This window comes from Plectropomus leopardus, chromosome 11 (genome assembly GCF_026936395.1).
Source record: "Plectropomus leopardus strain MGB_pleo_1.0 chromosome 11, ASM2693639v1, whole genome shotgun sequence".
Taxonomy (NCBI): Eukaryota; Metazoa; Chordata; class Actinopteri; order Perciformes; family Serranidae; genus Plectropomus; species Plectropomus leopardus.
In genome coordinates this window covers 36,865,749-36,888,887 of record NC_142186.1, presented here as the reverse complement: position 1 = coordinate 36,888,887, position 23,139 = coordinate 36,865,749, and the positions used below count along the sequence as shown (strand labels likewise).

Genomic DNA, 23,139 nt, shown 5'->3' with positions numbered 1-23,139 from the left:
TTACAAATGCCTGCAAAATGTGTGTTTCTTAATGTATGACCTTCAAACAACAAGTCATGGAGATGAAGTGACACATTTTAAAGAGATTATGTGTTATATGTGAACTATGCACTTTTTTTTTTTTTTTTTTTTTTTCCAATTTTAGAAGCCTGAAGCAAAAACACAGTTACAAAAACTACTTCATACCTGTTTTGGCAATAAATCAACATAATCAAGTGCTCAAGTAATATAAGTATGAGCAAAAAGACAAGTTAGCAGTCAAACAAGTGAAAGCACACTGTGAGATAAAAGATGTTTTAAATTATATTAATAAAATAAACAAATGAATTCAACAGGAGAAAACATCACGGTTTAAGTCCATTTCCATCAGTCATCTCTACAATGTGAGGACAACCTAAATCAAAGTCCCACTTTGATCTATTACATCCCAAACAAAGAGAGAATAAATTAAATAAAAGAACAAATTGTGCACTTTCATCTGCAAAAAGGAAAAAAAAGTCTGAGTCAGAAACTTTCAAAAACTGCAGTTCCACTAATGGCCACTTGAGGCTGACTCCAAAATAGAGTCAATCCCCAAAGAAAAAAATGTCAAACTTTACAGCAGAAATGAACATTTTTAAAGTCAAGTACGATAGTTTTGGCTTTATAGCACATTTCAACATTCATGACAAGCTAGAACATTTGGTTATTTTTCTTTCAGTTGAAGAAAAGGAGTTTTACACACATCGCAATCAAAAAATGACTTTGATGAGTAAAAAAGGTACAGGCGTTACTTTCTTCCCCTCATCAAAGTTATTTTGCTTTTGGACATTACGCTCCTAAACAATGGCACAGCCAGGAGGATCTGAAGATATTAATACTTTTAAACTAAAAATCTGTTTATCTGGCTTTTATGTAGTGTCTTACTATCATAGTTTTATGGTTTATACTTATTCTGTTTATTAAGATCCATTTTTGTTTTTTGATCCATGTTGTTTGGTTTTTATCACTCAAACTGTAAAGCACTTTGAATTTTATTTGATTTGTTTGTGGTGCTATAGAAGTCAAATTTCACCCCTTTACGTTTTATTAAGGCTTAAAGTTGCCAATAATTAAAGGCTGTTTGCTGATCAGCCAGCTCCACCCTCTCACCGAAAAACCAAGATGGCGCTGGCTGGAGTGCCAAACTTGAGGCTTCAAAACAGAAGCGCGCAAATCAGTGGGTGACATCGCCGCAGCTACGTCTGTTATTTATAGTCTATACAATTTGCGCTGCTGTAATTGCACGGCTTTGTTTGCAGTGTTTACGGAAAGTTTCAACAGGTTTGTCTTATGTGTTCTGATCCAAGACAACGGACAGAATTCGATTGAACATCGATTTATTGTAAAAAAAAAACAAAACCAAAAACGCCACCTTTGTACAAAAACATTAAATAATCTTTCATATATTTTCATATTTACAGTATTTTTATAGACAGTAAACACATCTCTAAACTTTCACAATAAAAGTCCTTGGAATATAAAAAAAAAATTCCTGCAGCTCTTCTGATTGGTTAATATCAATCTTCTTCGTCATTGGCTTCTGCCGGCTCAGTGGGCGGAGCCTCGTCCTCTGAACTTGTCTGGCGAGCCGCTGTCCGAAACAAACGCATCAAATCCCGAAACCTGCGAGACACCTGGAGATGTGCGGAGGAGTTACTGACACCGTTTAATGCTTTATCAGTCGACCAATCACAGACAACAGAGGAGACTGAACAGCCAATCACCTCGCTCGGAGTCTTGTTGCCGAGCAGAGTAGAGATGGACTGGAAGGTGTTCTGATTGGCTCCTTCCTGCTGACAAGTTGTCAAAATGACTCGATCTGCTTCTCTAAAAAACAAAAACAACACTGTGTACTCCTGCTGTTGCTCCTGCTGAATACAGAAGAGGAGTGAGTAGCTGAAATATAAACTCCTGCAGCTCCCAAAAAGAGGAGGTGCAGCAGGAAGCGTACCTGGTCCAGAGGATGACTTTCTCTCCGCTCGCCGTCAGAGAAATGTTCTTGGCGCAGACAGGGAGGTCAAGAGGAGGACTCGGCCAAGGAGGAGCAGAGGAGGAGGCGCATACAGAGGGAGAGGAGGAGAGGATAGTGGGAGAGATAGACGGGGAGGTGATAGATGTGATGGAGGAGGTGCAAGAGGAGGGCGAGGAGGAGACAGAGGAGGTTACTGCGATAGAAGTGATGAGGCAGGAGGTGATAGATGGGTTGGAGATCAGGGAGGAGGAGGTGGTGACAGAGGTAACAGAAGAGGAGGTGGTGGTGATAGAGGAGGAGGTGGTGATAGAGGTGATAGAGGAGGTGGTGGTGGTGATAGAGGAGGAGGTGGTGATAGAGGAGGAGGTGGTGATGGAGTTGGAGGTGGTGATGGAGGTGATAGAGCAGGTGGTGGAAGAATTTGAGGAGCATCCCTCCACCAACTCCTCTCTGCTGCTCCTATTCACCACCAGGCTCTGCTCCTTCTCACTGGTCTTCCTCTCCTCTTCATTTTCATCCTCCTCCTCCTCATCCAGCTCCTCCTCCTCCTCCTCTTTCTCATCCATCAGAGGGAACGAGCCTTCCCATGATGCACCAGTGCGATCTGTTGACAGAAACAATATAGTTTTACCTGAAACTAACACACCTGTCTGTTAACAACGACCCAGACAGGTGACCTGTTACATACCTGACCTGTTACATACCTGACCTGTTACATACCTGACCTGTTACATACCTGACCTGTTACATACCTGACCTGTTACATACCTGCAGTAAGCTGTTACATACCTGCAGTAACCTGTTACATACCTGATCTGTTACATACCTGTTACATATTTCAGCTCGTTCTACATAGAAAATATAGATGGACTATTTCTGCCTTCAAGTGTTGAAGTAAAAACGGTAACGACCGAGACCAGAGTGTGCCGAGACCGGGACAGAACCAAGACTATATACAGTATATATATATATACATATGTATATATATATATATATATATATACACACACACACACACATTAGTGTATACTTTCCAAAACAAAATCCCATTGTACACTTTTTTTCTCAAAACACTTCTACAGATGTCATGCACAAACAGGAGCAGGGAGAAGAAAATCTTATATCTGCCTTTTTCTGACTAATAACAGAAACTGCTGTAATTACAGGAACAAATGGCCAACCTGTCTATATTTACCATTCTTTCCCACAAATCCTATTAAATTTAGCAAATAACAACAGAGACAATTAGAGTCCTCTTAACATTACTGTTACTCAGAGAGTTCATAATGTCCCATAATGTTTTCTTCACTCCTTCTTTTAAATTGAATAATATCTGATCTGCATTTTAAGTCATTAACCAGAGAATTCAGACTGACTTCATTTACTGAAACACACGAATGTGTATATTTATCTTTATCTATCTATCTATCTATGTACAGACACACACACACACACACATATACATATATATACATATATATACTTCAACATAAAAGAAACATTTGTTCCAGCTTGATTTAATTATAACACCACTTTAACATAATAAGAGTACTTTTTAATTTTAACAGTATTTAATGTATCTTTATTATGACAGCAGCTGCATTATTCTATTGTAACCGTAGTTCATTTGAAGTTCATTTGATAAATGTATATTTTAGTAGCTTAGAGGACATTTTAAAATATCAAGATGAAAATTGTTATTATTAATTATTTTTAAATTATTTTAAGCCATATCGCCTAGCCCTACATACCTGGTTGTGGACTGTCATCATCCCCCTTCAGGTCCAGGTCTTTGTCACCTGTTTCGTCATGGGCGGACCTTATCTGAGAGTAGAGAGGGTCCAGACTTTTCATGGCTCTAGACACGCCCCCTGACGTCTGGAGGGGAAACGAACAGGTGAGTCAGGTGTTAGTAAAGCTCTCTACCTGTCACTCATTAAGACTTAATGAAACATGGAGGACAGACCTTGTTGCCATGGCAATGAGAGCATCCTTTCCTCCTGTGTCTGCGGATCTTTGCGTCCCGACAGAGGCAGGGCCAATCACAGTCCTGCAACACATCAAACCGGCGTGAGAAGAAGTCCATGAGCGAAAGCTGATTAAATTAACCCCTTCATGTCTGTTTTCAGACCTTGTAGTTTCTGTGGGCATCCATCTTCCGCCTCCGGCGCCGGCTTGTCATTGGCTGGATCTTATGCCCCTCCTCTTCCTCTTCGAGCTCAGGGAGCGTCACCTCCTCAAAGCCGCAGCTGGCCCCGCCTCCAAACACCTGGCCAACGCCCTCTCCACCATCTGACCCGCCCCCTCCGTCCTCCGGCCAATGAGCTTCTTCAAACTGCCCTGGGCGGGCCGGCGGTGGGCGGAGCTCATCAAAAAACACCCAGAATTCAGCTTGCAGATGGGTGTGGCCTTTTAGCAGCGTGGCCATTTGAGACTTAAGCTAAAACGGGATCAGAAAACGCTGATCAATATTATTAATCTGATGTTACTGATAATTGTTCAACTAAAATCTGTACATATGTTAATAATAATGGTTAAAATGGCGTCTTTGCAGATGATAATGGTTTAACTGGTCTTTAAACTGGTGTATGATCAGATGGTATTGATAATAGTTGCACTGGTATCTGTCTAGATTTTGGTGATAATGGTTACACTGGTATCTGTACAGATGTTGTTGATAATGGTTACACTGGTATCAGTACAGATGTTGTTGATAATGGTTACACTGGTATCAGTACAGATGTTGATAATGGTTACACTGGTATCTGTCTAGATTTTGGTGATAATGGTTACACTGGTATCTGTACAGATGTTGTTGATAATGGTTACACTGGTATCTGTACAGATGTTGATAATGGTTACACTGGTATCTGTTTAGATGTTATTGATAATGGTTACACTGGTATCTGTTTAGATGTTATTGATAATGGTTACACTGGTATCAGTACAGATGTTGTTGATAATGGTTACACTGGTATCTGTACAGATGTTGATAATGGTTACACTGGTATCTGTACAGATGTTGTTGATAATGGTTACACTGGTATCTGTACAGATGTTGATAATGGTTACACTGGTATCTGTTTAGATGTTATTGATAATGGTTACACTGGTATCAGTACAGATGTTGATAATGGTTACACTGGTATCAGTACAGATGTTGATAATGGTTACACTGGTATCTGTTTAGATGTTATTGATAATGGTTACACTGGTATCTGTACAGATGTTGATGATAATGGTTACACTGGTATCTGTACAGATGTTGTTGATAATGGTTACGCTGGTATCTGTACAGAAGTTGATAATGGTTACACTGGTATCTGTACAGATGTTGATAATGGTTACACTGGTATCTGTACAGATGTTGTTGATAATGGTTACACTGGTATCTGTACAGATGTTGATAATGGTTATACTGGTATCTGTTTAGATGTCATTGATAATGGTTAAACTGGTATCAGTACAGATGTTGATAATGGTTACACTGGTATCTGTTTAGATGTTATTGATAATGGTTACACTGGTATCAGTACAGATGTTGATAATGGTTACACTGGTATCAGTACAGATGTTGATAATGGTTACACTGGTATCTGTTTAGATGTTATTGATAATGGTTACACTGGTATCTGTACAGATGTTGATGATAATGGTTACACTGGTATCTGTACAGATGTTGTTGATAATGGTTACGCTGGTATCTGTACAGAAGTTGATAATGGTTACACTGGTATCTGTACAGATGTTGATAATGGTTACACTGGTATCTGTACAGATGTTGATAATGGTTATACTGGTATCTGTTTAGATGTCATTGATAATGGTTAAACTGGTATCAGTACAGATGTTGATAATGGTTACACTGGTATCTGTTTAGATGTTATTGATAATGGTTACACTGGTATCAGTACAGATGTTGATAATGGTCACACTGGTATCAGTACAGATGTTGATAATGGTTACACTGGTATCTGTACAGATGTTGATAATGGTTACACTGGTATCTGTACAGATGTTGATAATGGTTACACTGGTATCTGTACAGATGTTGATAATGGTTACACTGATATCTGTTTAGATGTTATTGATAATGGTTACACTGGTATCAGTACAGATGTTGTTGATAATGGTTACACTGGTATCTGTACAGATGTTGATAATGGTTACACTGGTATCTGTTTAGATGTTATTGATAATGGTTACACTGGTATCTGTACAGATGTTGATAATGGTTACACTGGTATCTGTACAGATGTTGATAATGGTTACACTGGTATCTGTTTAGATGTTATTGATAATGGTTACACTGGTATCTGTACAGATGTTGATGATAATGGTTATTAATAGGGTTAAACTGGCATTTGTAAAGATGTTAATAATAATGGTTATTGATAATGGTTAAACTGGTACCTCATGGATGCTGGTTGGACTCAGGTCTGGACCGGTCTGTAGAGCTTTGATGATCTTCTGATAATGTGAGGGATTATCTCCAAAACTGATCTCTAACTGTCGCAGGAAACGACGGCTGCGTTCAAACGCCTGCTGCTCTTCAAACTGCAGACAGTTACCATTGACGAGTTATAAGTAATAACTTATCTATCATTTATACACAGAAATACTGACAGTGTTTCCTGATTTCACTGCAACAAATCCTGCATGTAGTAACACACGTGTGCTGCTCACCAGTCCACACTGCAGCGCCTGCTCAGGGTGCAGGAATGCGGCGAAATCTCGGAGAAGGTCAGTGCGGTCTCCCAGGATGCAGCGCAGCTTCCTGAACAACAAAATCACTTCCTGTCCGTCTCCCACCTGCTCGAATTCGTTCAGCAGAGACACAAACTCCTCCACCTGCCCAGGTACGTCCTGCAGCGCCTCACGCACCTACAGACACACAGCAACAGTCACCTTGACGCCGCCATGACATTTTGTTTGTATGTGCCGCTCTGGTCTCTCCGTCGTCATGTGACTGTTGAACAATGACTTCCTGTTTGAGTATTCTCACCCTGCTCAGGTAACTCTGAGCGAACGCCACATCTTTGCTCTCTCTGTGCGGGTCGTTGTCCAGGATGTTTTCATCGTACAGCAGCAGCAGTTTAGCGGCGTCTTTACTGTGGCGCTCCTGGCGACTTCTCCTCAGCCCACGCAAAGGTCGGCTGCGACCTGCAGAGAGAAGACACACTGTGAAATCACAGCAAAGAGCTGAGCTGTGACAGTTCGGCAGATCTGGACGCACCCCTCAGTGCGTGTGGTACAGGGTCGGAAATTGGCACCAGCCACCAGCAAAATGTTGGCAAAATTTGCAAGCAGCTCTTTGACCTGCTTCACTCACCAGCCACAAAAACAATGTAAATTTAATCAGAGGCTGGTAGATTTTGGCATCCACCGGCCACAGTGACAGGTGGACAAAAAACTCTTTCTCCCAGTCGAGTGCACACGGAGGAGGCGATGCAGCGTGCAGATGTTGATCACTGCATGTTATTTACATCTCTTCCACTGCCGGGGAAGCAGAATCAGAAACTGCCAACCAGGTCACCTTTCAGCTCCCCTTTCTCTGGTTTTCCATCCCTCTTTCTCTCTCTCCCTCCGTTCTCCACATGTTCCATCGCTTTCCCTCTTTCCCCTCGATTTAGTCCATTAAATCTCCTGACAAAGTACCATTTAATAAATAAATAAATAAATACAATAAATAAATACATAAATGTTAATTTGGCAAGAAGCCGGCCCCATTCATGCCTGAGGGAGCAGTGAGAAATTACATCCAGGCAGGTCGGGTAATAAAAGCTCTAGTGCAGATATACAGAGACAGCAGCTCTGACCTCGTCCTCGTCCGGGACACCTCCCTCCTCCTCTGGGCGTCCCCTCTCCTGATGGAGTCTCCTTGTCTCTTCCCGTCTTACTGCTCCTCCCTTCTCCGGACTCCTCCCCTTTAGGCCCTTCCTCTTCCTCCTCCTCTTCTTCTTCCTGAGAGCCGGCCGACATCGGAGAGTGATCCTCCTCCGAGTCGCCGTCTGCACAGAGCCGCCGCTCCGCCGCCAGCCAGGTCAACTGCTTCATGGTCTCCTAAAGAGGTCAGAGGTCAAACATCACCCATCAGTCTAAACAATAGACTGTATATACAAATAGACAACATAACAGCTCCCCAAAAGTGTAACTTTTCCATCTGGATCGCCCCCTGGTGTCTGACTGCAGTATAGGTCATAAAGCCCGACCCTCATGTGAATGAATGGGACAAACTAAAAACACAAAGTACACGCCAAATAAATTCTTCACAAAGATGGTTTCTGTCACTGAAGGTCGTAATGTTAAGAGGACTATAACTGATTGTTTCCTTGTTATTGCTAAATTTAATCTGGTTTGTGAAAAATAAAGGTAATAAAAACAGGATGGCCATTTGTAGCTTCTGTTTTTAGTTCAAAAGGGGGCAGGTGTTTTCAGATTTTCTTCTTCCTGCTCATTTTGTGAAGTTCAGAATGTTCAGTCTGGTCAGCTCTTCGTCATCATGTGACTGACGAACTTCCTGTTTACCTGTAACTCTGGAACAGACAGCACAGACTCCTCCGACGCTGACGACATCACTTCCTCCTCGTCTTCATCTTGGGTGAGGTCATCAAAGTCCTCCTCCTCCTCCTCCTCGCCCTGCCGGTCCTGATCTTCATCCTTGTCCTTCTCTCCGTCCTCGTCCCTCTCTCCTCCCCCATCCTCCCTCTGTCCTTCCTCCTCCTCCTCCTCACCCTCTCCTCCCTGCTCTCCCTCTCCTCCCCCACCTGCTTCCTCCTCTCCACCTCCTCCTGTGCCTCCTCTCTCTCTCCGCTCTTCCTCCTCTCCACCGCTGTTTTCTCCTCCGTTCAAGCAGACCACATCCACAGATGTCCTGTCCTCCTCCTCCTCCTCCTCCTCCTCCTCTCCTGCACAAGACGACAACGGACTCAGTGTTGATGTTGACGCTGGACTTTCCTCTTCCTGCTTTATCTCCTCCTCCACCTCTTTCTTCTCCTTCTCCTCCATTCTCTCCTCCTCTTTTGCAGTACCTGGCCTTGTTGAAATCTGCTCCTCTTTGATTGGTGTCTGTTGCCCCAGAGCATGCTGGGAGGTGACGGTGTGCAGAGTTGTGGGCGGAGCTGGTGGCGTCACCACCATCTGGACCAGGAAGTACCCCGACTTCAAAGGTTTGGCTGAGCAAGGCATTATGGGATTTGTAGTGTCAGGGTTGGTCACTGGGGGGAGGGGGAGAAGGAGGGGTATGGGAGCGCTGCCTTGTTGCCTAGAAACGCTCTGCTGTGTCCTCTGGCCAATAGGGAGGCAGGACTGGATGATGTCAGCACACACAGGGACAGAGGGGACAGGGGGGACTGTGTGAACGGCGGTTAACTGGACAGGAGGTGCAGGGAGGGCTCCTGGAGCAGCAGGGGAGAGCAGCGTAACACCTGGGTGAGGAAGAGACAGGTAGCTGATTGGCTGCACGTCAACCTGTCTCTCTGCTTGTCGGTCCACCTGTCTCTCTGTTCGTTTCTTTGACTGCCTCACTGTCTGCACATCCGCCAATGAGTCCTCCTGTCTGTCTGATGGAGCTTTGGCGAGTGGCAGCAGAGATGCATTGTGGGCCAAGGTGAAGAGGCGTCTGTGGGGACGGGGAGCCAGGTGGGCCGACTTGCTGACCCAGTAGGGGTGGAGCCTCAGGGTGCAGCCCGGGGGGAGGGAGCGGGGGTAACAGGAGGAGTTGAGTTGGGTCTTCTGGATGATCAGCTGACTGTTCTGCAGGTGAGAACCATCAGAGAACCAGAAAACAGAAAATGTGAGAACGCTGACAACTGCTGCTGAGAACAGGTACTGAAGTGTTGCTCTGCTATTACCGGGCTGTGGGATTGTTTACATCATTAACTCCAGCACCATAAGCTCTTTTTACAAAGAGATCGAGCTACAGAGCCGCTGGCACACATATTTATATTTTTAGATATTGAACTTGCTTGAACATGCTAGTTTTATACATTTTATGTAACATAAGACACAGTTTTATATTCTAAACACTTTACACACTCACCAAATTATCCATAATATAATTTAAATATTCACACATTGGTGCTAATTGCCAATTACTGTTCTCTTCATTAATATTTTTACACTTACATACTCAACATATTATACATACTTTATATTTTGAAATATTAACATAGTTTACTAATTGTTTACTATTAATGTATATCTGTTTTTATGTTTATATTTTTATATGCTGTAATTTTTTATGCTGGCATGACTGATTAACAAACCAACAAACCACATTTCCCCCTCAAGGATCAATAAAGTATTTCTGATTCTCATTTATGCCTCGCCTTGCATTTTTTACACAGAACCAAACAACAGCAGCATTATTCCACTCCATTGTTTGATTTTAGACAGCATGCCGGCATTGTGGAATCGAGACAGGCATGAAGGGTGTGACAGGTTGTATAGCAGCATCAGCCTCTGGTGTGTCATATAACATACATGTCAGCAGCACTTTAAAAAACAATAACAATGACATAACTTAAAAACAACAACTATTTACTGTCTCTGTTATATGGCATCTGCTCTCATCCTTATTGTTTTCTAGGCTTCTCCCTAAAAGTTAGAGACTCGAATCATCAGATCAACTCCCTCAGTCAACTTGAGATTGCTTCGAGTCAACATTAATGGCTGTCATTTTTCTCCTTTGAGTTCGCCACAAACGGCTGTTTTTTAGCTGTTTTTTATCTCCTTTGGTGGGTCGCACGCATAACACGTCGTCAAAATGTCACACCTGGCCTGCAAATGTTCCCGTCCTGCTGGCTGTCCTGTTTATACAGACACTTTTTCAGCTCTTTTTCAAGACGGACGAAATGACAGCTCCAAAAAGTGAAACCAAATTTTCGCCCCCCGTGGCTGTCTGCAGTGTAGGTCTTAAACCCCCGTCGCTAAAAGATTAAAAAATGTTTGCAAAAAAAATGTTTGCAAAAGTTGTCATTTTAGGTAGTTCTTTTTACGCTGATAGTGTGATAAGAAGTTAGGTTTTGGTTTCTCATGATGATGGACAGCAGTTATTTCCTGTGATTTGAATCTTAACTAGTGAGTAAAAACAAGAGTGACTTCAGGAGCAGGCGTCGGGCTCCACGCTGATCTGGATGTGAATGTGAATCTGGTTCAGCCTGTCTGACCTTGAGCCAGTTTGGCATGTTGGAGGTGTTCCTGTCCACTGGGGGGCGCTGGTCTCCCGGCTCGACTCTGCTGCAGGTGAGCGGCAGCGGGGGGACGACTCTCTGCGTCAGGAACATCTGAAAACACAGTGACAAAACCGAGTTAAACATCACCTGTTCAGCCACAGAGGAGATGATGTCAGACAGTGTGTGTGATGATGTCACAGTGATGTCACCTTGATGACGCTGTTGTGCGGCGCTCTCGGCCCGCTCATCTCTCTGACGTGTTTCTGCAAGCTCCATCGAGACTTACACAGCAGGTAGGAGCTGATCAGCTGATCCGACTGGACCGTCCCCTCGAAGTGCTTCAGACCGAGAACCAGCAACCTGCACAGAGGCATCATGGGACATATTAGTCAGTCTACACAGAGGCATCATGGGAAATATATACTGTCTGTGTTTACTGTGTATTTCGTATGTACCCGTCCTCTCCTGCAGTGTAAATATTCCGGTGTTGTCGGGTACGGAGATTGGGATCCAGGCTGCATACAGGAAGTAGTTCCGGGTAAAGGAAGACAGGACGTGTGGCGAACAGCCAGGCGGTGTCGGCCGGCAGCAGAGGAAAGGCGTGGCCTAAACAAAACCAGAAATAGAACAAGCTGCTGGAAAAACCAAACAACGGACGCTCAGCGTGCTGACTGAGCACGTGTTTATTTCCCGTCCTTACTGTTGGTAGCAGGAGTCATCCTGGGGAGCCAGCGTCTGGAGGAAGCAGGAGCAGGAGGAGCAGGAGGAGGCTCGGCTCTCTGCTCCACCTCCTGCAGGAGATCCAGTGCCCCCTTCAGGTTACACACCGCAAAACTGCTGGGGAGAAAAAGCTGCTCCTGACGGCTGGCGAACTGCTGCAGCTCCTCCTGCAGGGAGAGGACGTTGGTTTGTGTTGTTGACAGACTGACTGAGGGCTGTATGAGGTTAGAGGCTCAGTGAGGTCTCAAGAGTTTTTAGGTTTCACAAAGGTGGCTCTCTTTTAGCGAGCTGCATCTCCACAGCGTCTTGTTCTTTGATAACCCACCAATCTCACCTGGCGGTGCAGCCCTCTGACAGGAAAGCACATTTGTTTGTGTTGGTGTTTACTGACCAGGTAGTGTTTGGTGAGGCAGGACTGGTCGTTCAGGCCGCTCACACGTCGAGTCAGCAGGTGAACTTGTGTCAGCAGCTGAACGTGCTGAGAGAGAGACAGAGAGAGACAGAGAGACAGTGAGACAGAGAGAGACAGAGAGACAGTGAGACAGAGAGAGACAGAGAGACAGTGAGACAGAGAGAGGGGGAGAGAGGGGGAGAGACAGAGTGAGACAGAGAGAGACAGTGAGAGACAGAGAGACAGTGAGACAGAGAGACAGTGAGACAGAGAGAGGGGGAGAGAGGGGGAGAGACAGAGTGAGACAGAGAGAGACAGTGAGAGACAGAGAGACAGTGAGACAGAGAGAGGGGGAGAGACAGAGTGAGACAGAGAGAGACAGAGAGAGACAGTGAGAGACAGAGAGACAGTGAGACAGAGAGAGGGGGAGAGACAGTGAGACAGAGAGAGACAGAGAGAGACAGAGAGACAGTGAGACAGAGAGAGGGGGAGAGACAGTGAGACAGAGAGAGACAGAGAGAGACAGAGAGACAGTGAGACAGAGAGAGGGGGAGAGACAGAGTGAGACAGAGTGAGACAGAGTGAGACAGAGAGAGACAGTGAGAGACAGAGAGACAGTGAGACAGAGAGAGGGGGAGAGACAGTGAGACAGAGAGAGACAGAGAGAGACAGAGAGAGACAGAGAGACAGTGAGACAGAGGGAGACAGAGAGACAGTGAGACAGAGAGAGACAGAGAGACAGTGAGACAGAGAGAGACAGAGAGACAGAGAGACAGTGAGACAGAGAGAGACAGAGAGACAGAGAGATAGAGAGACAGAGACAGAGAGAGACAGAGAGACAGAGACAGAGAGAGACAGTGAGAGACAGAGAGAGACAGAGAGACAGTGAGACAGAGGGAGACAGAGAGACAGTGAGACAGAGAGAGACAGAGAGACAGTGAGACAGAGAGAGACAGAGAGACAGAGAGACAGTGAGACAGAGAGAGACAGAGAGACAGAGAGAGACAGAGAGATAGAGAGACAGAGACAGAGAGAGACAGAGAGAGAGAAACATTTAACTCTCCAGTGAACCAAAACTCAAAATCATGCAGTTCCTTCAAAAAGAGTATTTAACTTTTAGGGACTGTGTGGCGCATTTTTTTTGTGTGATAATTTTGACTGTGTTCATGCATATGGCTTGAATTTTGGCAAGATTGTGTGTTTTTGTTTAACCTTGGAAATTCATTCATTCATACTGTTGAGCGCAAAAAAATGCACCATTGAAATCCATTCAAACATAGTGACATCATGACAAAAACCTGACATTTGAAGGGTTAAAATTCTGTAAAATTAATGAATATATGATACTTATGATTGGGACTGATGTTGGTTAAAAAGATAAACTCAATAAAAGAAGAAAATTCTGTTAATGAATTATGTCTTTATAGCCTGATTTTGAAAAGCGCATTTTGTGCGCAGAGCAATACTCACTATATGAGACAGAAGAGGACACTACATGAGACAGTGGGGGACACTACATGAGACAGAAGAGGACACTACATGAGACGGTGGAGGACACTACATGAGACATTGGGGGACACTACATGAGACATTGGGGGACAGGTACCTGCTGTATCTGCTGCTGCAGCTGCAGCGTCTGGGTTCGGTCCAGGTGGAGGGCGGGGTAGACTCGGCTCGGCAGCACTAGGACAGAAGTGACAGTCTCTTGTTGTGTGCTGGGTGTGCCCTTCAGGTTCCCGTTGTCACGGTGATGATTGGTAGTGTCCTGCAGGGCTCTCCTCTGCTGCTGAGCTTCGTACTGTTTCCTGACGGTCAGCCGTCGCTCTGTCAACATGTTGGCTAATGGTGCTTCAAAACTACAGACAGCAGAAAGGGACACAACTTCTGTAACATGAGTCACTATTAACACTTTGAGCAAATTGTCTTAATTTCTGTAAAAAAATGGGATGAAGGCAATGAGCAGCTTATGGAGAAATTACTCTAAATTAGTAAAAAGTACGAGAAAATTACCTGAAAATGAACAAAACAAATAAAAAATAATGAAAAAAGTAAAGTAATGAAAAAAAACAAACAACAGGGAAATACCTAATATGCTTAAAATTGAATTGTCTGTAAAATAATTTAAAATAAATAATGGAGTGGAATCTCTGTTTAATATGGGCTACAGAAAACCTTTAAGAAAATGCACACTGCCTAAAACAGGACATGGTTTGTGCAGGTGGAGGATGTCTCCCCTCAGCCTGACTCTTCCTCATGTGTTCTGTGTGAAGAAGCAGCAGCAGAGGACGTTTCTCTTCCTCCTTACCCAAACAGTCACAGCACTTCTCTGCTGCTCCGTCCCAAAAGGAGGCTTCTGTAGGCGGGTTTCCATTTCAGATGAGCGCAAAATTAGGCGATATTTTCAAAATGTCAATGAAACACATTTGCGAGCTGACTATGTTCCACTGAGTGATGTCATGTGACTTCTCTGGTGATAACATCCCTGTAACCATGGCGATGGATGTTCAAAACATGAGCAGCTTTATTTCTATTGCAGCCACCGCACTAGCCGTCATTATTTCCAATCCAAGGCCACGGAGGCGTGTTATGGACTTTCTCAGAGTTATGTGATGCAATAACAGCTCTTGTAGCTCCTGCTGCATCATGAGGGAGCTCATAGCATCATGTGACCTCACAGCCTCATGTGACCTCACAGCCTCATGTGACCTCACAGCCTCATGTGACCTATCACAAAAAAGTGTTTCCATTGTAGTTTTGCAAATTTTTTTTCGAAGTGCCTGAAATACCTCACACAAATATAAAAACATTTATGGGATAAATGGGATTTTTTGTTTTTGTATTAACGTGTTTCCATTCGGCGTATTTTATATTAACAATTTCAATTTCCACGATTTGAGGGTTAATGGAAACCCGCCTACTGTGTACTTGTGTTTATGTGGATGTGTAGATGTGTGTTTGTGTTTGGGTGTTACCGTAAAGCCTGGGGGACGTTAAATTTTGGCCCACTCTGTAAAGACAATTCCTCCTCATGCTCCTCTTCGTGCTCCTCTTCATGCTCCTCAGCTGCCACCTCCTCCTCCTGGAGCTGTGAAGTGAACAGGCGTCACTCTGACCTGATAGTTCTCATCAGTCCGGACTCCTTACAAACAGCTAAGACCTGAATGGCATCTGTTCAGAAGTGAGGTAAACTTACAGGTACATGTGATGAATCAGTGGTATGGGCGCTATTAATAGCCACCTCCGTGCACATTGGTCACACGCAATGACAGGAACTGCTCCATTTGGAGGCCTGTTGCACATGTCCGCACTGAAACGGGCTGTCGAACATGTCCCTGCACCGGTGCGGGTTGTTGGACATGTCCCTGCGCCGGTGCGGGTTGTTGGACATGTCCCTGCGCCGGTGCGGGTTGTTGGACATGTCCGCGCTGGAGTGGTCTGTCGAACATGTCCATGCTGGAGCGGGCTGTCGCAAATGTCCGCGCAGGAATGGGCTCTGGGACATGTTCCTGCCTGGCAGTTGGACATGTCCAAGTTTGAGTGGCTGCCAGACATGTCCGCGCACTCGAATGGGCTCTCGGACATGTCTGCACTAGAGTGAGCTGTTGCACATCTCCATGCTGGAGCGGGCTGTCGGACATGTCCGCGCGCTGGAGGGCTGTGGGACATAACTGCGGTGGAGCGGACTGTCGGACATGTCCGTGCACCGGTGCGGGTTGTCGGACATGTCCACGCTGGAGTGGGCTGTTGCAAATTTCCGCGCAGGAAGGGGCTCGAGCGCTGCAGCGGGCTGTTGGACATGTCCGCGCGCCTGAATTGGCTGTTGGACATGTGCGGGCTGAAGCGGGATGTAGGACATGTAATATCATCACGATCTTCTTATTTTATCCTGAATTGTGCAGTATGAAGTTTAAATGTGAGAGCTGTTAATTAATCATCACTAATCAGTCTGATGATCCATGATGATAATTGTGTTTTCACCTTGAAGATGGTTTACAGCAGGGACGTTCAACTAATTATTATTAATTAAATTTTCCAGCATTATATAAAAATGAAAAGCTCCATCTTCAACAAACTTCAGGTAAATTGAAGCACATTGTGCTGATAATAGTCCAACCTCTCCTGACTGCAGGACTCTGACTTCAGCTTCTGTCAAACTTCTGTGCTGTTAATCATTTTACTCAGGAATTAAAAACTTTTGAGTCGGCCTACTTCTCCTATAGCTGCCAACAGCCTGCCGACATTCACAGTTAGAGAAAGGTGCATGGTCTTCTTCTATGGTGTCTCATTACAAAGTTACACCACTTACTACTGTCCTGGCATGCATACTCCAGCATTTTTGGTTGTTCTTGCAGATCCATGTACATGAGGTTCACTCTCACAATTTAAATTGAACACAGATTTTTTTTTTTGGACACAAAGGAAATACTTTTACGTTTTTGGTAAGGCTGTTCTTGTCTAAAAATGGCCTGAGAATTATTAATAGAAATCAGTAGAAACATCAGCTGATAAAAATCAACTCAACTCACCGTTTCAAAGAGCTCCTCCAGCAGCTCATTCACTTCCTTTTCTGATGAAGAAGAAGAAGAAGAAGAAGAAGAAGAAGAAGAAGAAGAAGAGTTAACATTAAGGGGATGACACAGAAAAAAAAAAAAAACATACCCAGTCCACAACACCTACTGGTGATCTGGACCGCCCGGTCCGTCCTGTAGTCCTCCATATCAGGTTCATCGTGATCTTCCAGGAAGTTGTACTCAGGGTCGTCATCATCATCAACTTCCTCTGACGAAACAAAACAGGTTGAGTCAGATTTATGAGATGCAAAGACCAACATGCAAAAAGCTGAAAATGCGCAAATCCATAAAAACTTGAAGAAGGTTCTGGAATCACATTAAAGTGGAAACACTGAGCAGAGAAAAGCTGCAGCTCCCTTTACAGTTTTTTACTGAGATACAAACTCAGTGACGTTTCCAGATACACGCTCTTATCATGTAGCTCAAAACATCACTGTGTTTGTGAGTATTTCAATAAAAACTGTAAAGGGAGCTGAAGTTTGCACACTTTTCTCTTTTCAATGTAAACAGAAACAAAAACTGCCTCAGACTTGCAATTAATGGTTAACCCTTTACATCCCTAGGCTGGCATGTGTTCAACTTCAGCAAATATATGGTTAAATCACATCAGAGTTATTGATGTACAATAACTTTTTTTCTGATTCTGACGTTGGTTTCTGAAAATAAAAATAGGGCTGGGACAACACGTCGACGTAATCGATTGCGTAAATACATAAATACCATTTTAAGCGAGCGTCGCGTAGAAAACTGCGAGTCACCGTTTCTCTAGATGTGCTGCAGCGAACACAGCTGAGACGCGCCCGACACTTTATATCAGACTGTAAAACACAGATGACCAGTTAAGGCTGGGCTGTTTTCTGTTGGGAAATAATGCCCTGCAGTGTGTACTCTGTCATGATTGAAGAGGATTGAATAAAATATTGAAATATAAATGACAAGTCTTAAAATGTTATTTTCGGTAAATTCATTGTTATATTAATTGAGTAATAAAAAAATAATAGATGGATCAATTAAAAAAAAAAAAACAACTGATCGATTAATCGAAAAAATAATCGATAGATTAATCAATTTTTAAAAAATCGTTAGGTGCACCCCTACACAAAAATAAACTGTATAATAAAGCTGTTTCACAACATGCAGATGAAACAAGGCAGTCTTTTATTTTGAAAGTGCTGCCATCAGCCTAAACTCTGACCTTCATTGTCGGGGGCCATGAGACCCTGCAGCCACTTCGTCCAGTGACGGTCCTCCTCTCCGCTGTGCTCGTACATGTCAGCGCTGATGTCGGGGGCCAGAAGCTCCGCCTCCAGCTGACCCAGAGGAACGTTAACCAGAGGAAGTTTGGAGCGTGTGCGGTACGCCAAACAGCTGGAGCCCTCATTACCACCATCATCACTGTCTTTTCTGCTCTGAGACTGAGACGGGTGGAGGGAGAGAATATAATATATATTCAATCAGCCTGCTGGGCAGCGGGGGCGGTACCTGGTAACAGGTGTGGGTGGAGCTTCAGGGGTTACCTGGTTGTAGGTGTAGGCAGAGCTGCAGTCCAGCTCCTCCTCTACAGCGTTCAGTCTCTCCAGGAAGGAAGTCTCAGGAGCAGTGAGGAGGTGATGAGGAGCGCAGGCGGAGGTGGACACCTGTCCCCCCTGGTGTCCTGAAGATTTCTAAACAACAGATCAGAGTTCAGAGTGCCTGTAGGGGTCTGAGGTCAGAGGTCAGGGTACCTGTAGGGGTCTGAGGTCTGTTTACCTGTGCAGGATCATCGGACCTCTGGTCTGTCAGTATTTTGGGTTGAGAGCCCTGATGCATTCTGGGAGGTGAAGCCAAGCTGTCTGCATCACTGAGGAAGGTCTAAATACAGGTCAAACACACACACATTATGGATTATTGTATCTTTAAAATTGTTTTAAATGGACTCTTTAAGCTAAAATAGATCAAAATCAAGTTACAGAAACACGAAATGTGGCAGATTACAGCATCTGTACAAAGGTCAAAGAGTCACTCACCTCCTCGGCCGTGTCGTCCTCCTCCTCCTCTTCATCAGGACAATACTCTTCATCAGAGGAGTCTTCATCTTCCTCAAGATCGATGTCAACAAACTGAGGAGGCTGCAGCAGAGACAGACAGTCAGACAGACAGACAATCAGTCAGTCAGACAGACAGGTAGACAGTCAGACAGACAGTCAGACAGACAATCAGTCAGTCACAGACAGACAGACAGACAGGTAGACAGTCAGACAGTCATTCAGACAGAGACAGACAGACAGTCATTCAGACAGACAGACAGACAGACAGTCAGACAGACAGTCAGACAGACAGGTAGACAGTCAGACAGTCATTCAAACAGACAGTCAGTCAGTCAGACAGACAGACAGACAGACAGACAGTCAGTCAGTCAGACAGACAGACAGACAGACAGACAGTCAGTCAGACAGTCAGACAGACAATTAGTCAGTCAGACAGACAGGTAGACAGTCATTCAGACAGAGACAGACAGACAGACAGTCAGACAGACAGACAGTCAGACAGACAGACAGTCAGACAGACAGTCAGACAGACAGGTAGACAGTCAGACAGTCATTCAAACAGACAGTCAGTCAGTCAGACAGACAGACAGACAGACAGACAGTCAGTCAGTCAGACAGACAGACAGACAGACAGACAGTCAGTCAGACAGTCAGACAGACAATTAGTCAGTCAGACAGACAGGTAGACAGTCATTCAGACAGAGACAGACAGACAGCCAGTCAGTCAGTCAGTCAGTCAGTCAGACAGACAGTCAGTCAGACAGTCAGACAGTCAGACAGACAGACAGTCAGTCAGTCAGTCAGACAGACAGACAGTCAGTCAGTCAGACAGACAGACAGTCAGTCAGACAGTCAGACAGACAGTCAGACAGTCAGACAGACAGTCTCCTGCAGACGGGACGTTACAGTGTACCTTGACTGTGTTCACTGCTGACAGACTCCAGTTCAGACGCTGTAGGCAGACAGACAGGAAAAAATTGTCTGATTAAACAGGTTAGTGCTGAAAGTGTTAAAGCATCACAGAGGATTGTGGGAGGTTGAGTTCCACTGAATTTAATCTGAATTCAAATAAGATTTATTTGCCGGGTAAACATACATTAACATTGCCACAGTAAGTGTGAAAATAAAAAAGAAATGTACGTACAGAAAGTACAGAGGTACCAGAATAAAGTAATAGTGTGATCAAATAATAAATAAAACAGGTAATGTCTAACTTGACAGAAAAATGTGTCCTTAAAAATACATCACCTACATGAATGTATTTACAAAAAGATATTCACCTGTCCCTGCTGAACGGCCTGTTTCAGTCTGGATCGAGTCATCTTTGGCTCCTGATAAAGAAAAAAAAAGGTTATAATATCAGTCTCTATGTTCACCAGCTGTGTCTAACTGTGTCTGTCTGCTGCTGAGCAGGCAGTAACGTCGGTCTAAGAGAGTTTAAAGATGCCAAAAATAATAAGCGTGCAGCATACCTGAGCAGTTAAACTAAAAGTAAAAGCTTTAAAATAAAAGATTTCTGTGAAATGAGCATGTAACCCATTTTAACCCCGACCCTCAAATCAGAAGACTCATTCAGAACCAGAATCAATAATAAAAACAACATTACAATTGTTAAAATCCAGGAAATTAACAACCCTCGTTGCAGCACAAAGACAACATGAATACTCACAAACATGGGCAGGTTCTGAGTGTCTCTGATGGCGGCTTTCATCATGGCCACCACACGCTCGTGAGTAATCACCTCCTGACACGGGACACACAACACGCTACATGTTACACACAGGTGACACCATCGTGAACTGTTGAACATTCCTGTACAAACGTCCTCCTCATATATATTCCTGATAAACTGGATTCTATGTATGTAAATTGTATTTTACATGTTCTAAGCGTGTTGAATGTGTGTGTGTGTGCGTGTCAGTGTGTGCCTCACATGCAGGATGGCGCGTACGTTGCTGGACGTCAGGTTGTGCTGTTTGGACTTCCTGTCCAGGTCGATGTCCAGTCTGCCCATTTCGTCCTCACTGGCCTCGCTGGTCTCCATGGCAACCACTTCCTCCACCAATATCCCACCACCTGAACAGGAGACACGCAACAGTTCAGGTGTGAAACATCTGAATTCGTACAAACGCATTTGTGAGTCAATTCAACCACACATTATTTAAACATGATATGGGCCGAAAATTATATTGCGATATTTTTGGGCTATATCTCTATACACAATATGTATCTTGATCTTTTTATGAAGATAATTTTTTTGCATTTTGCCTGTATTGGATAGGACAGAGCGACAGCTTAAAAGGGGGAGAGAGAGGGGACGACATGCAGCAAAGGACAGTGAGCTGGAATCGAACCCACGGCCGTTGCGGCAAGGACATTGCTTTCATACATGGGGCACCCGCTCTAACCACTGAGCCACCGGACGCCCCGCATCTTGATATTTTTAAAGCTCCTCAAAGCATTTTGACACAATTCCATTTTTGATCATTAATCATCAGTGATGTAGATATCACGACTTAGTGGGTAGAGGCAAGTATTTAAACAAGTACAACTGTGTGATGAGTTGAGAAGTTACATAACTTTTACTGTACTGTAACCTTTAAAATCATTTATTTCATACCAGGATATACAGTAATAATATCTAACATCTAAGACGATATATAGTCTTATATCTCTGTACGTTATATTATATTTATATTGCCCAGCCCAAAATGTCACAGTTTACTTCAGTGTTACCTGAGACAGGTGTTCGTTCCTCCTCCTGTCTGTCCCCAGCAGAACATCCCTTATGAGGCGTGGACGTTATCGATGACCTCTTGTCCAGTTTAAGGGCGATGGACTCTCCATCCGTCCTAAAAAGTTTTGACTCCAGCGGACAAATGTCTTTTTGTGCTGGACGCCGCCTCTCCGCCCACTAACACACACAAGAGCAATAAACACCATCAGTGATCAACATTACAACTGATCAAAACCATCAGTGATCAACATTACAACTGATCAAAACCATCAGTGATCAACATTACAACTGATCAAAACCATCAGTGATCAACATTACAACTGATCAAAACCATCAGTGATCAACATTACAACTAATCAAAACCATCAGTGACATATACAACAACAACAACTGATCAACACCAGCAGTGATCAATAAAACAACTAATCAACACCATCAGTGACATATACAATTGATCAAAACCATCAGTGATTAGCACCACTAATATTTACATCACTCATTAATGCACTCACTAGAAAACACAAAGTGAGGAGGAGTGATCCATACAACCAGTGATCAATGCATCCTTTTCATGCAATTATTGATTAGTACAAGTCATCCTAGAAATGCTCTAAAATCTTCCTACAATCCTACAATCCTGCCGTTTGGACAGTTTTTGGACAGACAGATGACGGTGACTGTAACAACACGCAGAGACAGACAGGTGCTTCAATCATCATTAGCTTAGCTGCACTTTAGCTCTGGTTTAGCGTCACAGTGTGTAACCGGGCCAAACTGACCCGCGTTAAGCCTCTAAACGTGCTAACGGCAGAGCACTAACTTACATTTCCTCTGTGTTTTTGTGACGATAGTTTAATTATCTCAATAAAAACAAAACAACAGCAGCGTTAGCCGACAGCGGCTAAGCTAACTCACAACTGAGCACGCGCAGAGGCAGTTTCCGTGTGGCGCGAAGTTCAGCTGTAACTTTAATAATCAAGAACCGTCAGAATTAAACATCAAAATCTATAATTGAGAATAAAAGTGAAATATTTACCCCCAAACTGACATCAGTAGCCATCTGTTACTCCTTCATATCGCCTCGGTTAGCCTCTGTTAGCTCCGCTTAGCTTCTGCTGCCGTGTTCCGCCAACAACAATAACACTTCCTGCCCGAGAACTTCAGAATAAAAGCGGAGCGTCATTGTGACTCCTTCAGAATAAAAGCAGAGCGTCACGGCGCCATCTGCTGTACCGGATGTTATATGATCCGCAATGCAGTAAAAATAAAGTGAACTTTTTGGAAAGCTTTCTTTAGATTTTATGCTGTGGATATTATCCTGTAAATAGAATAAAACCGTCCTTTTCGTCAGCAGTCCTTAAATTAAAAAGTCCAACTTATTATTTATTATGTGCACAGCATTTATAGCGAAGCAGTTGATGACAATGGAAATCTTAGTAAGGATTTCAAGCTCCCTCAAACTATGCTCCTTAATTATGTAAAAAGAAAAATCAAACAAGAAAAAAAGAGAATCTAAACAGAAAT

The 23,139-nt window shown here is 43.8% G+C and overlaps 1 protein-coding gene across 1 annotated transcript; it reads right to left on the bottom strand.

Moving 5' to 3' along the window:
- Nucleotides 1–1,341: 1,341 nt before the first annotated feature.
- On the bottom strand, nucleotides 1,342–22,793 carry gon4lb (gon-4 like b). The gene is made up of 30 exons (XM_088084804.1): nucleotides 22,652–22,793; nucleotides 21,615–21,792; nucleotides 20,812–20,954; nucleotides 20,548–20,622; nucleotides 20,159–20,209; nucleotides 19,792–19,830; nucleotides 18,858–18,959; nucleotides 18,601–18,702; nucleotides 18,369–18,515; nucleotides 18,047–18,266; nucleotides 16,958–17,059; nucleotides 16,807–16,847; nucleotides 15,253–15,365; nucleotides 13,887–14,136; nucleotides 12,281–12,367; nucleotides 11,870–12,056; nucleotides 11,625–11,775; nucleotides 11,379–11,529; nucleotides 11,164–11,280; nucleotides 8,522–9,748; nucleotides 7,813–8,056; nucleotides 6,999–7,156; nucleotides 6,680–6,877; nucleotides 6,407–6,550; nucleotides 4,125–4,433; nucleotides 3,960–4,043; nucleotides 3,745–3,871; nucleotides 1,973–2,597; nucleotides 1,746–1,848; nucleotides 1,342–1,655 (listed from the first exon to the last, which is right to left on the bottom strand). Exons 1-30 carry the CDS (start codon nucleotides 22,673–22,675, stop codon nucleotides 1,539–1,541), a joined length of 5,616 nt encoding a protein of 1,871 aa, XP_087940930.1. The 5' UTR covers nucleotides 22,676–22,793; the 3' UTR covers nucleotides 1,342–1,538.
- Between the last annotated feature and the right edge of the window lie 346 nt (nucleotides 22,794–23,139).